This window comes from Physeter macrocephalus, chromosome 10, assembly GCF_002837175.3.
Source record: "Physeter macrocephalus isolate SW-GA chromosome 10, ASM283717v5, whole genome shotgun sequence".
NCBI classification, from domain to species: Eukaryota; Metazoa; Chordata; class Mammalia; order Artiodactyla; family Physeteridae; genus Physeter; species Physeter macrocephalus.
In genome coordinates this window covers 21,680,755-21,693,950 of record NC_041223.1, presented here as the reverse complement: position 1 = coordinate 21,693,950, position 13,196 = coordinate 21,680,755, and the positions used below count along the sequence as shown (strand labels likewise).

General features: G+C 39.9%; 2 protein-coding genes across 5 annotated transcripts in view; one reads left to right on the top strand and one right to left on the bottom strand.

Annotated features, from left to right (window-relative positions):
* ADAT2 (adenosine deaminase tRNA specific 2) overlaps positions 1-10,923 on the bottom strand; it is a 54,274-nt gene extending 43,351 nt beyond the window's left edge. For all 3 annotated transcript variants that reach the window (XR_003681411.2, XR_448220.4, XM_007114313.3), the window contains exon 1: positions 10,740-10,923. Coding sequence is in view for 1 of the 3 variants with exons in the window: in XM_007114313.3 (XP_007114375.2) it covers positions 10,740-10,835 (96 nt within the window). In the remaining 2 variants the exon portion in view is untranslated. The remainder of the gene's footprint in view (positions 1-10,739) is intronic.
* Positions 10,924-10,967: 44 nt separating this feature from the next.
* PEX3 (peroxisomal biogenesis factor 3) overlaps positions 10,968-13,196 on the top strand; it is a 34,272-nt gene continuing 32,043 nt past the window's right edge. The window contains exon 1 of one of the 2 annotated variants that reach the window (XM_007114314.4): positions 10,968-11,301. In XM_007114314.4, coding sequence (XP_007114376.2) covers positions 11,229-11,301 — 73 coding nt within the window. In that variant the 5' untranslated portion in view covers positions 10,968-11,228. The remainder of the gene's footprint in view (positions 11,302-13,196) is intronic. The other variant, XM_007114315.4, reaches the window with a different exon arrangement.

The following is a 13,196-nucleotide window of genomic DNA, read 5'->3' as shown; positions in this document are numbered from 1 at the left end:
TACTACTCTCCCATCTGGAGTGGTGGGATAGAGCTGGGGCATGGAGAGGTGTAAACAGACAGTATCTGAAGCAATAAGCCCGCATTCTTCAGAATTGTGTCATGAACTACCCACAGGCTAGTGCTGTCCCAGTTCTGTAAAAACAGTTAAAGCGTACCCAGTTTATGCAAAGTTTGAAAGACTGAAGAGTTCCAAGGTTTGGTGACTATATACAAATAAATATACAAATGTACCATAGGCTACTATAGAAAGGAAAGCCAGGAAGAGGACTGACAGCTGGGGAGGGTGGAGACTAAGTATTGGTGCAGTTAAGGCAATCATCGCACAAAGAATGAAATTTAAAGTAAACTTAAATCACTATTCTGACTTAACTATGCCTGTTTTTGAACTTTATATAAATGGACTCACGGCGTATATATTTTGCTTCTAGCTGCTTTTGTTTCACATGTTTTTGAGTTGCATCCATGTTCATTCCTGTAACTGTAGTTCACTTTCATTGCCCTATATTACTTTGTATGCATATACCACAGTTTATTTATACAATCTGTTGATAGATGTTTGGGTTGTTTCCACTTCTTGATTATTACTAATAATGCTGTATGAACATGTTTATACCTGTCTCTTCGGGTACTATTAATTTCTGTTGAGTACATACCTAACAGTAAACTTACTGGGTTAGAGGCTATGTGTGTGTTTGCCTTTAGTACAATAGATACTGCCAGTTTCCCAAAGTGGTTGTAATAATTTACATTCCCATGAACAGTGTGTGAGAGTTCCCATTGCTCTACATCCTCACTGACAACTGGAATTTTAATATTATTTATTTTGGATATTCTGATGGATATGGGGTAGTGTTTGTGGTTTTAATTTTCATTTCCCTGGTGAGTTAAGAGGTTTACCATTTTTTCGCATGTTTATTGACATTTGGATATCTCTTGTGAAGCTCCTGTTCAAATATTTTGATCAGTTTTCCTTTGTGTTGTTTGTCTTCACAAAAATAAAAAATTAATTGAAGGAAAACAAAATAAAATAAGCTTAGGATGACACACAACCTGGGGTACACAAGAGAGACAAATCATTTTTTCATCCATCAAGTATTTGTTGAGGATCTTGAGACAGGAAAGTTACCCTGGGTTATTCAGGTGGCCCTAAATGCAGTCATAAGTGTCCTTATGAGAGAGGCAGAGAGAAATTTGACACATAAAGTATAAAGCACTGTGATGACGGAAGCAGAGAGAGAGAGAGTTGAAGATGCTACGCTATTGACTTTGAAGATGGCGGAAGGAGCCATGAACCAAGCGAGGAACGTCGCTCTAGAAGCTGGAAAAGGCAAGGAGACGTATTCTCCTCTAGAGCCTCCAGAGGGCGCACAGCCCTGCTGACAATTGGTTTTGGTGCAGTGACACTCAGTGTGGACTCTGGGCCTCCAGAACCATAAGAGAATAAACTTGTGTTGTTTTAAGCTATCAAGTGTGCGGTAATTTGTTACAGCACCCATAGGAAACTAATACACCCTGTTAAGAGGAAGAAAAGATAAGCTAAAACGGAAAGAAAATATTTACAAACCACATAATCAACAAAAGTCTAGATCTGGACTATGCAAAGAATGCTCAAAATTCAATAGTTAAAAAAAAAACTGTTAGAAAATGGGCAACAGATATTTAAAGACATTTTATCAAAGAGGGCATACAGGGCTTCCCTGGTGGTGCAGTGGTTGAGAGTCTGCCTGCCGATGCAGGGGACACGGGTTCATGCCCCGGTCCGGGAGGATCCCACATGCCACGGAGCAGCTGGGCCCGTGAGCCATGGCCGCTGAGCCTGCGCGTCCGGAGCCTGTGCTCCGCAACGGGAGAGGCCACAACAGTGAGAGGCCCGCGTACCACAATAAAAAAAAAAGGAGGGCCTACAGATGGCACATAAGCACATGAAAAGATGGTCACAACATTAGCCATTAGGGAATGCAAATTTAAACCACAATGAGATTATCACTACACACTTACCAGAATGGCTAAAATAAAAAGTATCAATGCCAAATACCAGCAAGGCAGAGAAACAGGATGACTCATATATTGCCAGTAGGAATGTAAAATGGTACAGCCACCCTGGGAGATTGTTCGGTAGTTCCTTAAAAAGCTAAACATGCACTTAACATATGATCCAACAATTGCACTCCTGGGCATTTATTTACCCCGGGAAATGAAACCTTATGTTCATGCAATACACAATTTTGTATAGACATGAATGTTCATAGGAGTTTTATTCATAATAGCCAAAAACTGGAAATGACCCAAATGTCCTTCAAAGGGTGACTGGTTAGACAAAGTGTGCTACATCTATCCATGGAAAACTACACAGCAATAAAAAGGAATCAACTATTAATTGACTCAAAACTTGGATGGATCTCAAGGAAATTATGTTGAATGAAAAAAAAAAATCCCCAAAGGTGACATATTCATGTATAAAACATTCTTGAATGACAAAACTACAGGTATGGAGAACAGATTAATGACTGCCAGGGTTTAGGGTTTGGGAGGGATGGTGGCTATAAAGAGGTAGCATGAGGAAGCCTTGTGGTGATGGAGCAGTTCTGGTGGTGATTACACAAAACTAAACAGGTGACAAAATTGCATAGAACTACACATACACACAGACACATACACAAACTGTTTAAGGTTAGCACATAAAGGTGATGAAATCTGAACAAGCCCTGCAGACTGGGTCAATGCCACATTCCTGGCTCTAATATTTTACTACCGTTACGGAAGATGTTACCATTGGAGGGAACTGCCTGAAGGGTATGTGGGCCTTCTCTGTATACTCTGTGGCAACTTCCTATGAATCTGTAATTATTTCAAATTGAAACATTAAAAAAAATAAAGGTGGAATAAACAGAGAAGGCTCTTACAATGGCGATTAAGAAGAGATGCCTACTGAGGTAGGAGGAAAACCAGGAGTGTCTGGTGTTATGGAAGATCCAAGGAAAAAACTAGGCCAAGAAAGAAGGGTCAATTTGGGTGGAATGGAGGGAATGAAACCAGTGACCTGAAGAGTGACTTATCTGTAAGTTACATTTCTAGTTTCTATTACAACAGACTGATATGTCTACATCTCAAGTGTTCTGATTCTGAGCTTGCAAATAATAAGAGCTTAGAGCTTACTGAAAAACTTACCTTGATCCAGGACTATTTTAAGCACTGTATTAATTCATTTAGTTTATAACCCTATAAGACTGGTTCCGTCAGGTTCCCCATTTTACACATGAGGAGACTGAGGCATAGTGGTATTAAGTAGCTTGTTCAAGGTCACAGACCTGGTAGGAGGCAGGTTCAGGATTCACATCCAGACAACCTGGGTCCACTGACCATATGCCCGCCACCAGGGAAGCCCCCAGGACTATTTTAAGCACTGTATTAATTCATTTAGTTTATAACCCTATAAGACTGGTTCCGTGAGCTTCCCCATTTTACAGATGAGGAGACTGAGCCATGGGAAGGTTATGGAATTAGCCCCTGTAAGAGGCTGGGACTAGAGCCCAGGCAATCTGGCTCCATCCACTCACTTGTTTGACAAGTCTTTGTGGAGCACCTACCAGATGTCAGGTTCCTGGGCTCTCTGCCATGGCTCTGTCTCTAATTCCTACTGTAGTTACCACTGATCAGCTACTTTATCAGTATTTGGGTTCTTAGTAGGTCTAGTTCAAGGGACAAAAGGAGAGGGGACATTTAGCAAGAGAGTGAGGCATAGAAAGTTTAAAGATTAAAAAAAAAACTGCAAGAGTAAACAAATGGGGAGCCATGTGACAAGGATTTTCTATAAAACTATCTCCTGAAGAATTCTATGTGAGGCTATGTGGCCATTTCAAATGTGCAGAAGAGAATCCCAGAGTAAGAGGAAAGGGAGTGGGTGGCAGGGGAGAAGGTGAACCCAAGCTGCCCAGTAGGGTTCCTTCCAAGTCCTGACTTGTTCACCTGGAAGACAGCTGGGGCCACGCTGCAGGGCCTGGCAACCCCTCCACCAGGGTCTCCAGGTGACGGGGCTTGTGCCTTTCATTCTTTCCTTCGGATTTCCTCTTTTTCCCTTCCAGCAAATTATCTCCTTTTAACTCTATTTCCCAAACCCTGAATATTATCTTCCTACTTCCTTAGAGTAACGTGTTGTTTTGTGAAATGCCTTCCTTTGCCGTCCAAATTAGAGAGAAAATATGAGTGAAGGGAGTATTTTAAAAAGGCAAATAATGTTGTTGATGAGGAATGGCCTAGCCTGCCAAGCTCACAGTGAGGGAATGAACAGCTGGAATGGTGAGTTAGGGAGGAGGTGGTGAGAATAACCCCAAATCTCCATGGAAGTGAGTGTAGAATGAAATGCTTTTCAATAAAAAAAAATATAGATGGGTGTGTTTACATGTATATAAAATACATGTGTATATATGCATATATCAAATATATATTTGCTTTGCCGTCACATTCAAAATAGATTTAATTAAGCTGAAAAGAATTTAACTCATCCCATCTTGTACTTTCCAATACCCCCACCAACTCTTCTGTCAAGTCTGATCACTTCTTCATGAATGCACAAGAACTCAGGCAAGATGGGTCTGAAGTGTGTGCAGGTAGGTTTTTAACTCTCTCATCTTTTTTGACAGGAGCCAAGGCTCAGTTACTATTTAAAATGACAACTTGGTCTTTCATAAGTTAATAAATTATCAGCTTTCAAAACTGAAGAATGAAATCTATCTTCTTCCTGGCCCAATTACTGGTCTCTACTCCAAATGTCTTTAATGTCATTTCTATTGCTCTTTAAATGTCATTTCCTTCACTCTAGTCAGAGCCCGCAGGTTACAGACAATGACAGCTCTAGGATGGAAGAGATTTTGGAGTTTCTCTAAAGCCATCGCTCCCATAAACTACTCTCTAGTGATGCAGTGGTAAAAGGAGGAGAGATGGGGACAGACTGCAGTGTGCACAGACTCTTGGTGAGTCCCCAGGTATATCTCCTACAAAAGAAAAAAAAAAAAGTCAGGGGAAAAGACAATTTAGCCAGAACAACTCTTAGGTAGAAAATAATAACGTTCAAAAGGTCAAACTACGCTACAGCTGTGACTGCTAATGACTCTCGGAAGCTCTCTTTTCCCTCTACAACATTAAATTCCACAACCTGGCACCGAGAGCCTTCCAACTACCTACCACCCATGCTCCCCACCAGCCAAATGAGCCAGCCTAACTTTTCATTAACCTTCTAGGTCCTTGGTTCTTAAACTTTCCAGAGCCCCTCTGAGAATCTGATGAACGTTATGGACTCTCAAACGTGAAAAAGGCACATGCACGTGACATTTTTACACATAGCGTCAGAGTTTATAGATCCCCCCTAAAACCTGGGCTTCTGTTAGGAAGTCCTATTCTGAACAAACAGCTGGATCACCTCCTAACCTAAGACCAAGTCTTCCATTTCTTTGGACTTGACGGTTCCTCTGCTTGATCAACCTTTCTCTCCATTTCCACCCACCTACATCCCATTTTCCCTTTGTAAAGTTAAGAAAGCATCCTATAATTTAATTCAACTGACTTGCTCAGGACTTTGTCGCCTATTATCTGATAGTACTTTATATCTGCCTCTTATTTTGGACGCTGAACTTGTTACCATTAACTTTTTCATTTGTGCGTGGCTTAATTTCATCAATTAAACAGTATGCTCCCGGTAGGCAAGCACTAGATCCAAGCACTAGCAAACCTGTTTTTCTCACCTTTGCAGGCCTAGCGCTCATCACAAGGCCTAACACATAGGAAACACTAAATCACACCACATTTGTTACAACGCATGTGTCTGTGCTTGATTTCTTTTTGAATTTTCCTCAGACCTAGCACAATATTATAGTAATACTAGGTGCCCAGAAAATGCAACAACAATAATACGCAATTGATTTATTCTAGAAAACTTGCAACTTTTCTCCCTCTATCTCTGACTCTCTGATAATACACACACACACACTCACTCACTCACTCACGCTTTCGTTTTTCCTAAGTATGAAGTAAGTATGTTCAAGGCAAAAAACTTGGGAGTAAAAAAATCTACACATCAAAAAATAAAAACCACTCAATCCCAACACTCCGAAATATGATCTCTGTTATTATTCTGTGACAGAAAGTTTTCAGGTTTTTTTCTATGCCTGCATATACATGTTCGTAGTTTTCTAAAAAGTCAAATAGATTTATACTATATAAACAGCTCAACAGTCTGCCTTTTCCATTTAGAAATATATTACAAACATTTCCCTATGTTGAGTAATATTTTTTCAGCACATGATTTTTTTAAGCTTACATGGTGCTCCTTTACACGAATATTTATGATTCATTTAACTGGTCCCCTATTGTTTAACTAGAACATGTGGCTATTTTTCAAATTCCTCACTATTATAAACAAGTGAAGAACTTTATATTTCCATCACTTCCGTATGAATTATTCCTAGAAATAGCTATAAAATACAAAAGGTTCCTACAATGTGATTTTTAAAAATAAAACTAATAATAAAATTGGGCAAAAGAGGATATGCCTAGGCAATTCACAGAGGGAAAAAAAAATCCGAGTGTCTAATTAGAATGCTCAATACACTGTAGTCAGTGGGATGAAAGTGAATAGGCAGAGAGGTCCAGTAGGGTGCACTGGAGAGCAGTGAGCAAAACCAAACACAGCACAGTACAGGCAGGGCGGGGGTGAAGACAGGTGGCTGGGCTCAAATCACAGCTCTCTCCTTACCAGCTCCCTAACTTTGGGAAGTTTACTTAACTCTAAACCTCAATGTCCCCCTCTGAAGATGAGGACAGTGATAATACACACCTGATAGGGTAGGGCTACTATGGGGCTTACACACTATGGCCTATATGAAACACTATCCACTATCCACGGCCCTGTGTCTGGAACGCAAGAGTGCAACACTGTTATTCTTTTATTTGATTCTCAGCCAACACCCTTAAAATTATATGCTCTGATGATTAAAACAGTAACCTTTATTATACACTTAGCTCTCCAAAAGAAAACTGTCATGAAAAATAGTGATTTTACAAACAATAATAAAGTGTAGAGAACTTTATTTAAAGTTTGATAAATTTATCAAAGAACAACAACAAAAAAGTAACACAGATATTATAATACTTCTCACCTATAACACTGCCAAATATTAAAGAGTGATAATTTCAGGGCTAGTGAGAACAGGGGTAGGACAGAACATTCTCATACACTGGGGATGGAACTGTGACCATTTCAGACCAGTGCTATCCAACAGAACTTTCTGTAGTAATGGAAATATCCTTTGATCTGCACTGTCCAATATGGTAGCCACTGGCCATGTGTTGCTACTGAGTACTTGAAATGCAGCTAATGTGACTGAGGGACTGAATATTTAATTTTATTTCATCTTAATCAATTTAAACTTAAATAGCCACATGTGCCAGTGGCTACTACATTGGGCAGCATAATTCTAGAAGGCAACCTTAAAATGTCTAGATGGTTTTAGAATACATACATCCTTTGTCCCACTTTTGGTAATCTATTCCATAGCAATAAAAGTATTATGGAATGGGGGTGAGAGGAAAACAAACCAAAATAAGAAATATTTACGTCTAGAAAAAGATATTCACAATCATAAAGAGAATACATAATTTCATTTATTTAAACATATATATGTCAAAAAATAAATTTGAAAAAACCTAGCACAGAGATTTAATATAAGAAAAAAGTATATATGTCTGTTTACACATGGACAGAGAGATATGTGGAAGGATGCTCCTAAAATTTTTACAACATTATCTCTGATGGTAGGATTTTTAGGTAATTATTACTTAATTTGTTAAATCTCTTTATAGTTTGAATTTCTTATGACTATGAATTATTTATATAATCAGAAAAAGAAAACATTAAAATATTTTCATTTGGGAAAAAAAATACCATAAAGGCATTACTGGATCAAAGGATAAACTAGTTTTAAGGCTTTTTTATATATACATAGCAAAGTTGCCCTCTAGAAAGGATGCCCCAATTTCAGCAACCAACTAGCCAGCTCCTCACACACACCCTTACCAACAGCAAGCATTGTAATTTTTTCACCTTTGCCGATTTAACAGGTGAAAAATTGTAACTCTTTTTAACTTGAATTTAATTTATTACTAATGAAATTGAACATTTGTTCACTTGCTAGTTATTTGTATTTCTTTTAGAATAGCATGTTCATATCCTTGGACTTTTTCAAAATTAGGGTGTACATCTTTTCTTATTAGTTTGTAAAAGTTCTTTATATATTAAGGTTATCAAACCTGTCCTTTTATTTACATTGTAAATATTTTCCCTCTTTGTCATTTGCTTTGTTACTTGTATCTTATCTTTTTAATATGGAGAAGTTTTCAATACTTATATAACTAAAACCTATTCATTTTCCTTTTATGTTTTCTGCCTTTGGTCATATACTTTAAAGAATCCATCTCCATTCCAATTCCTCCAGGCCTTTGCCCAACAAATGCTAACATCAGAGACAAACATTCTAGTTACTTGAACTGGTCATATAAATATGTGTACTCTGTACAAGTGCTGTGGGGATGCTAGTATCCTCCCTATTACATGTATACTGGACATTTCAAGTTCCTCAGAACACATTAATCAGAGATTAACTTGCTGCCTCCAGATTTGGTACTAGCTGTGCTTCTGGTCTAATCTTAAATTCTTCTCAGAAGTACATAGTACACTTTCAATTACTTCAACAATTCTTTGAAATAATTTAAGATTTGAAGTTTCTTTAGTGGGGAGGGAATGGTTGGACAAAGCCCAAGGTTTATGACAAGCCTTTTTTTCCCTTTTCTAAGTCCTGGAAGAAACATATACTATGGGCCAAAACCAAAAAAATGAGTGCAAACTAAGGACCTCCTTGACCCTGTGTAGATAAACTAGGTAATCACACCCCTAGGTGTTTATAATCTAATTAAAAGACAAAAATGTCAAGGCCAGAGAGGGCTTAGAAATTACTTGGAGTTCAACCACCCCATTTTATCGAGTAGGAAGCAATACCCTAAGGGGATAAAGTGACTTGCCCAAGGTCATACCAAAAGGTAGTAAAAAGACTCAAATGTTTAGTCCAGAAGACTAGAGAATAGTACAAAGATATGAAAGGATGGAAAGAAAACACATTTCTGATACACAAAGTGGAAAAGCTCAATGACTGATTAAACTTAGCTGTTTATGGAACCACTATTGAGTCCTCTATGACAGCAACTCTCAAAATTTCATCTACACAAGCTCCACATAAATACTCTGAGGAGAGTTCCTGAAGCAAATGAAAATAAACGAAAGAGACCACGAATTCCCAGTATTCCGGCATTCCCTGGCCTCCAGGTCTCTCGCCCACAGAAAGATATAAACGCAGCTTAATCTGAGATATTTTAGCCTTCATGTGCATTTATTATCATCCTCACTACTTATTAAGATGCTGCCCAGGGACTTCCCTGGCCATCCAGTGGTTAAGACTGCGCTCCCACTGCAGTGGGCACGGATTTGATCGCTGGTGGGGGAACTAAGATCCCACACGCCGCACAGCGCGGTCAGAAAAAAAAAAAAAAGGCGCCGCCAGGCATATGATATTATTGAAATGATTTGGGATAAGGAACGTGAGATTTTTGATATCACATGAAAATTCCTTGTCTCCAACTTGGAGAATTTAGTAACATAAAAGGAGTTCAGGACAAACAACTCCATATTACAAATTACAAATTAATTATTTAAAGGCACATGTGAACATTAAAGTATCAGACAGAAAGTTATGCATCCTGTAAGTTTAATGGGGGAAATAAATTTTGAAGTGGGCTTAAAGAGTGGGTCATGAAATCAAATCAGGGGTGATGACCAGCAATTTTTTTTTTTCCAAAATGCAATGAAAGAGAAATACCAGGAAAACTGTACACAGGAAGATTAAGTACTGTTCTGTAAAACTGTTGTTTCAATTTTATCTGTGTGTGTTTACTGGAATGTAATACAAAATAGATTTTTTTTTTTTTTACTGTGAGTCACTTTCAAAAGAGTATAAGAAACAAGTTTAAAAGAACATATGCATGTATGTGTCTGTGCACGATTTATATACATATACATATATGCCAAATACACTTTTATCCCTATTAAAGAGTTCGCTAGGACACGTAAGTATGGGTAAAGCTTGGATTATACACAAATCTTATTAGAGCCCTCCTTAATCAGGAGTCCTGAAGGGAGCGTGGGAAGTGAAAGGATGGATGGATGGATGGATGGATGGATGGATGGATGGATGGATGAGAATCTGGCTGTTCAGGGACTTGTTTTTATCCTGCTCTCTACCGGAAACATCCTCAGCTTCCTTCCTTCTACTAGATAGAGTCAAGAGGTCATAAATACAAAATAATGTGACTTTGAGGATTTGCGAATGTCCACAGGAAACAAGGGGACGCAGCACGCCCGTGCCAGCAGCCCCCGAATAGGGATGTCTGGCGCATACTTCAAACAAGAGAAAAAGAAATAATTTCTGTATTTCGTCTCTTCCTTTCCCCAGAACCACTGTGAGAATGGGCTAAAGAACATTCAGGACAGTAAAGCCATCTGTTTACCCAGAGAATGCGAGCGCCATCGAGATTACTGAGACCAGCAAGCACCCCCGGGGACGTTTACTCAAATGCTTGGGTCAGGATAAGCCGGAGAAAATTGCCACCCTATACATCCACGTCCTGCCCCCTCACCATTTGCATCGCCTGTTCCATCCACTTTTCGGTCTCCTCCGCCAACACAGAGCACGCGCCGCCCATAGTCTGCGTGGACCCTACTTTCGGCTCCATACTGCACCGGGGCAGCCTTGCTCAGCGACAGAGGCCGCGGCGGAGGAGGAGCGCTGGCAACGGAACGCGGTGGTGGCGGGCTGTCATTTCCGGGGGAATCGAACTGTGAAGCACTCGGGAGCGAATTCTAGACGGACCTCGGCGCCCCAGGCTAGTGAGCGGCGGCGGCGGCGCGCCGGCAGCAACGGAAAGCGCAGCTGCTCAGCTACAGTCCACGCCCCCTTCCCCCTCCGGTGACAGTCTCTGCGGAAAGTCGCGTTCGTGATTTTTGGAGAGCACCGAGTGGGACGACGGCGGTCCAACCGGGTCGTCCGTGCCAGGCGACGAAGAAACGTTTTCCTGGTGAACCATTCCTCCTTCCCTTTAGGCAGCCCGCACCCCCAGGGCCTGGAGATGCTGAGATCTACGTGGAATTTTCTGAAACGTCACAAAAAGAAATGCATCTTCCTGGGTACGGTCCTCGGAGGTGGGTGACAGCGTTCTTGGAAAGGGGCATAGGGAGGAGGGGGTGGGAGAGAGATGTCTGTCTTCTAAAATAGAGGTGGAGGGATCATGGCCCAGGATTCGTTCAACCATGGGACGGGGAACAGGGTGACAAACCTCCAGGATTCTTTACATCTCTGCAGTTGTGAAATTTGTGCCCTTTGCCCTGACACTGCCGCTTACTCTGTTTCTCGCCGCCTTTTACTCACCCACCTTGGGAGAACCCACCACAATTTTTTTTTTTTTCTGTTTCAAGGCACCGTTCTCTTACAGACATATTTTTTACTTTTCTTTTATTGTTTTACTGTGAGATTCTTCGTTTCTGTTTGGTACTTCCAGTACTTTGGCATTCACCGTTCGCAGAAGTTTCATAATATTCGAGGGAAGTTAACGAAAGCCTGCACCTCGAGTTCTTGTTTAAAGTTAATTTGAATTTTTGAAAACAGCACAATTGTACTGAAGGACTGGAAGGTATATGGTAGACAAAGAAACACAAATCAATATTTTAGCTCTGTTTCTGCTGTTTTGGAATACAAACTGTGTAGTAAATTATGCAGTGAGAAAGTGCTTTCGGGAAGTTGTGTAGTCTTCTCAGGATCTTCAAGATTTGGGGATGAATTCCCACCTAGCTCACATAACTGAGTTGCACAGGCTGAGAGGAGATTTAGAAACAGATTAGATAGCAATCTTGAGAGCCTTTTTCCTCATAAGACAATCATGCACGGGTCGAAAGGAGAGAATAAAAGGTCTTGTGTGATACAGGAGAAGGAAATGTAGGACTGTTAAGAGGAAATTTTTAGCATTTGAGTTTGTTGAGAAGTATTATCACTGACTGCATGCTTTGGTTACAGAAATAGTTAAAAACAAGAGCAGAAGTTTCCCAAAGAATTTGGTTGTTTTTCTCTTACTATTGATTATATTCTATTTCCCCAAAAGAGTTTGAAATTAGCAATACTCTTAGCATCAATAATTCAGCTCTGTTGATTCTTGAAAATTTGAAACAGGCTTTTTGTTAATGAGGCAAGGAGAGTGTTTTTCTCGTCTCTGAGGTCTACCACAGATTAATAATGATTATATGTAAATTTTAATGGCATTCTTTGAAAAATTCTTTTTAGATAAAATGTATTTTCTAATATCTTCATGCACTGATAGCTAATGTATATTTAAATTATGCAGACTACTGAGTCCATTTTATTTGTAGAAGCTAATGATTTATGTGTGATGGAAGAAGTATAACTAAAATATTTTTGCCTCTATTGAAGGAAAGAAAATAGTATCTCTTTAGCAATCTCAGAAAAAGTAGCATACCCCGTCAGATTTATGGAACAACCTAATGATAGTTTAGAAATAATCATAGGGGAAGCAAAAGAGTACACTTAAGAGACAGTTATAGGTGTGATGAATTGGGAGATTGGGATTGACGTATATACACTAATATGTATAAAATGGATAACTAATAAGAACCTGCTGTATACAAAAATAAATAAAATTCAAAAATTCAAAAAAAAGAGATAGTTTTAGTTTTTTTGAAAAATCTATTGAGAGCTTTTTTTTTTTTTTGCGGTATGCGGGCCTCTCACTGTTGTGGCCTCTCCCGTTGCGGAGCACAGGCTCCGGACGCGCAGGCTCAGTGGCCATGGCTCACGGGCCCAGCCGCTCCGCGGCATGTGGGATCTTCCCGGACCGGGGCACGAACCCGTGTCCCCTGCATCGGCAGGCGGACTCTCAACCACTGCGCCACCAGGGAAGCCGTATTGAGAGCTTTATAGTTAGAGATTAAGAGGAATGAGAAAGGGGGGAAGAGGTTCAGAGGAACAGAAAAAGAAAATAATCCTAGTGTTTTATAACAAGAAGGGATGTCAGTCTAAAGAGAAAAAA